This window comes from Triticum urartu, chromosome 2A (assembly GCF_056163025.1).
Source record: "Triticum urartu cultivar PI428250 chromosome 2A, HENAU_Tu73, whole genome shotgun sequence".
Classification (NCBI taxonomy): Eukaryota; Viridiplantae; Streptophyta; class Magnoliopsida; order Poales; family Poaceae; genus Triticum; species Triticum urartu.
In genome coordinates, this window is record NC_141874.1 from 664,775,866 (window position 1) to 664,780,237 (window position 4,372).

Sequence of the window (4,372 nt, forward strand, 5' to 3'; positions counted from 1 at the left end):
TATGATTATCTCTACGAAACACTTGGCAATCTACTTCACTGAATAGGACATTGAAACCGAAATCAGCAAGTCTAGATACTGAAAGTAAATTATACCCAAGCGATTCAATGAGCATGACATTTTGTATGGAGCTATCATGTGAGATGGCCACCTTACCAAGGCCAACCACCTTACCCTTTGAGTTATCACCAAAAGTGACGTACTTCCGAGGGCAGTCGTTTTCAGCAAGCTCACGAAACATGTCTTTGTCTCCGGTCATATGATCAGTACATCCACTATCAAGGACCCATTCCTTTCCTCCAGCCATGTAGCCGCGAAGATTAGCCATAAGACCAAAGTGTCTCATCGCATCATCAAGATCATAGTCACTATCATCATCCTCATCATAGTATCCATGTTCAACATCGTCAAGTGATGGATCAATTCCTAGACAGAGTGATTCATTAGATAAATTATCATCACAATAGTCATCTTTATGAAATCTAATGGCTTTGGAGATGATATTACTAATGATTCCAACATCTCCTTTGGCACGCATGAGATCACGAAGCTCAAACAGGCAATCATCAAACTTAGGATCACTAGTAATCAACAGAACTCGGTGGCGCCGGATAGAAAGTTTCGGTAGGGCCGAGTTTGACTTTTGGTTTGGAACATATGTGGATGTGAGAAAGTGGTTGAGGGCTTTGGAGCATATCACTAAGCACTTTGAGCAAGCAAGCCATTAAGCAACACCTCATCCCCTTTTAATAGTATTGGCTTTTCCTATGGACTCAATGTGATCTTGGATCACTAAAAATAAAAATGTAGTCTTGACACTAGTAGAAAAAGGGGCTTTTGTCCCGGTTGGTAAGGCCCTTTAGTCCCGGTTTTCGTACCGGGACTAAAGGGTCGTTACTAATGCCTCTCCCCTTTAGACCGAGATCCTCTAACCACCCCTCATTATTTCAAATCATCTAACTTCCCGAACGGTCACCCATCCTCCCACTCCCCCAGCCTGAGCACGCTTAACTTCCGGGTTCTATTCTCCCTCGTTTCCAAGTCTGCACTTGTTGTTTTCCTGACAATAGTAAGATGTCAATCCTATTAACCTTCGGGAATTTTGCTTGAGCATGAAGTGACACATTTCACTGTTTGAGTTTGAAACTATTGTTTTAAAAAACAATAATTATTTAGTAACACTAATATTTCTTGAATAATTAGTTTGGCCATTGTTTGACCACAGTTTGACCACAATTTGACCACAGTTTGACCATATTTGACCAAAATTCGAAATAACTAAAATAATTATTTAGTAACACTAATATTCTAGAATAATTAGTTTGACCATTGTTTGACCACTGTTTGACCAGATTTGACCACATTTTTTCCAAAAAAATATTGAAAATATTTTTTTTCTGTTACTAGTGGCGCACCTACCAAATGGTGCGCCACTAGTAAGTTTGAAATTTTTTCGATTTTTTCCACTCTAGATCTTAAAAGCCCCGTAACTTTTTTCTGTTAGGTTTTTGAGGATTTTGAAAATGTTTAACCTGTTAAATTTGGATGTAACTTTTCGAGTAGATGGTTTTTCATATTAAAAAACTTTTTAATCTGAGTTCGTATGCAAAAGTTATGCCCATTTTACAAATTCCAGAGAGATTTTGTAAATAAAGTCGAAATTCATATTTGTAAATTTTCCCAACAACTAGACCACATATCACATGGGAAACTTATTTTATTTTATTTTTTTGACATTTCCATCATTTTCTTTTGTTTTTTCTAAAACTGAAAAGGCGGTCCACGGGGGGAGGGGAGTTTGAAAATGGGACCTTTAGTACCGGTTTGTGCCATGAACCAGTACTAATGCCTCAAAGGCCATTAGTACCGGTTGGTGGCACCAACCGGGACTAAAGGTCTAACCTTTAGTACCGGTTGGTGCCACCAACCGGGACTAATGGGCATCGCAGGGCATCGCACCCTTTAGTCCCGGTTGGTGGCACCAACCGGTACTAAAGGTTAGACCTTTAGTCCCGGTTGGTGGCACGAACCGGAACTAAAGGGCCCAGGTGAACCGGGACTAATGCCTTAGCCGCACGAACCGGGATAAATGCACCCATTGGTCCCGGTTCTGGACTGAACCGGGACTAATGGAGTTACTCGGCCTGGACCAAAGCCCCCTTTTCTACTAGTGTGAGCTTTGAGCTTGAGCCAATCCTTCGTCCTTAACATTTTGAAGGGGTTCCACATCCTATTGTCCATGCCACTCCATCTGTTGAATTTGTCTGAAATATACTAGATGAAAACATTAGTCCAACAAAAGATATGTTGACATTAATTACCAAAACCATCCAGGGAGCACTTGTGCTTTCACTCGGGAAAAAGACTCTCTAGGGCAGCTGGTCAACACGGCCGGCGGACGAACCCTAGGTACGGGCGGCGCGGCCCCCGGCGGCGGTCATGGAGGCCGACCGCCCCAGGGGCGGCGCGCGGGTGCGGAAGCGGCGGCGGCTAGGGTTTAGAACCCGGAAACTGATACCATGTTAGAAGGGAGAGAGGGATTTGGTGGAATAGTTCGTTGTATTGTTTGAGCCTCGTGGGCACATATATAGGAATACTTTCTACTTGAAGCACGTTACTCAACAGGAGAGAATGGTAACTAACCTACTGTGTGAGCGTGATTCTTCCACGGGAACGGTCCAAAGTTGATTAGGATTATATTACTTTTTGCTCAAAAGAGAAGCTACTAGGTGCACCCTTGGTGCTTGGATTTGGTGTTCACGCGAGGAAAAAGGTAGGAATCGAGAATTCTTTATGTTGCCGGAGGAGCAAGGCAACGCAAGGGAAGGAAGGACTGCCGGCCCACAAATGCTCGGTCGGTGATCACCAATACGCACCCTGGTCTGCTAGCTCTAGGCTGATTCTGACCTTCCCTGCAAGCCACTGCGGCTCGACAGCCCAATCAGCAGCGGCATAAATATGCTTCCTGCCATAGCTTCCTAATTCTCTTCTCTTATCTACTTGTAGTACGTGTTCTTTGCCCTCCACCGCGGCCAGAGAAGGAGGAGCATCGATCCATGGCGCGCTTCTTCGGCCGCCTGTGGGACAGAGCTCAAGGTAACCAATCTTGTAAATTTCTTTCTATTTTCTTGATCCATTCGTGTGGTGTAACGGGTTGGTTGGTCGCAGGCAAGCTGGATGTTGTAAGGATATGTGAGAAGGTGTTCGACGAACTGGCTGTCCTCAACGCCGAGAAGAACGCCAAGCTCCTGGACGTCAAAAATCTCCACGTCGCCACCCTCATGGTTTACAAGTGAGAAGGATACCGCGCTCGTGTTTTAGCATCCATCTCTTTCGCCTCATGCATCCTCTGCTCTCGTTTCCTGATTAACTAACTTTGATCTGATCCATCTCGTTGGGCGTCTCATCCAGCTCCATCAACAAGCAGCTGGTGGGGCCTCACAAGGACCCTCCATGCATGCAGGTCGTCAAGGGAAAAGCGGAGGTCTCTGCTCTCTTCCTACTTCTGAAATTTCTATGTCCATGGCCTTCTGCTCAGCTATGGGAGTGATTTGGTTTTATATATCGACTGCAGGGGTTCCGCGACAAGGGGATAACGCAGCAGGAGTTCCGGGAGCTGATCATGGAGTGGGTGAGGATGGACCTCCGCCTCGTCCTCGCCAACAAGGCCGCGGTGGCCGTCCTGGCGGCGCCGCTGCTCGCCGTCACGGCCAAGAACGCCGGCAGGCAGGTGCCGAGGATGAGGGACGCGGTGGACAAGGTGCCCACGCCGCTGCTCTTCGTCGTCTTCTCCGCCGGGCTCATGCTCCTGCAGGACATCCGGGCAGGCAAGCAGTGAACACCTCAACCGGTCGCCGCGTTGCCTTTTCTGATATATAGATGAGCAATGCGCGATGCGGCGATGTGTTTAAGATGAATGTGCACCTTTATTGGAAAATGTGTATGCATTTCAGGCACCTCGGTGTGAAAATTTGTAGCCAAACAAAGTGGTAAAGGGCTGTACGTATTGGCATTCGATCTTAATATGGTTATTATTTCTCGGCGGCTACACAACTGAATTTGTAGAAGTTCAGTGTCCCTGCGTTTGAAGGGCGGGTGCATAGTACTCCTACTCCTTAATACTTCCTCTGTTTCTTTTCACTCCACATATAAGATTTGTTTGAACTCAAACTTTATAAAGTTTGACCAAATTTATATGAGAATATATCAACATCTACAATATTAAAGTAATACAATATATGAACATTAATTTCACAATGCATCTAATGATATTGATTTCATATTGTGAATGTTAATATTTTTTTCCATAAAATTGATTAAACTTTACGAAGTTAGACAAATGTTACTCCCTCCATCCGGAATTACTTGTCTT

At 44.9% G+C, this 4,372-nt stretch overlaps 1 protein-coding gene across 1 annotated transcript; it reads left to right on the forward strand.

Annotated features, from left to right (window-relative positions):
• The first annotated feature begins 2,882 nt into the window (after nt 1-2,882).
• LOC125533960 (uncharacterized) lies at nt 2,883-4,038 on the forward strand. Its single transcript, XM_048697279.2, has 4 exons — nt 2,883-3,096; nt 3,169-3,292; nt 3,412-3,484; nt 3,575-4,038. Exons 1-4 carry the CDS (start codon nt 3,057-3,059, stop codon nt 3,836-3,838), a joined length of 501 nt encoding a protein of 166 aa, XP_048553236.1. The 5' UTR covers nt 2,883-3,056; the 3' UTR covers nt 3,839-4,038.
• The last annotated feature ends 334 nt before the right edge of the window (nt 4,039-4,372 follow it).

Coding starts and splice junctions, on each gene's coding strand:
- LOC125533960 (XM_048697279.2), top strand. CDS start 3,057: ATGGCGCGCTTCTTCGGCCGCCTGTGGGACAGAGCTCAAG. Junction 3,097..3,168: donor CCTGTGGGACAGAGCTCAAG/GTAACCAATCTT, acceptor GGTTGGTCGCAG/GCAAGCTGGATGTTGTAAGG. Junction 3,293..3,411: donor GCCACCCTCATGGTTTACAA/GTGAGAAGGATA, acceptor CGTCTCATCCAG/CTCCATCAACAAGCAGCTGG.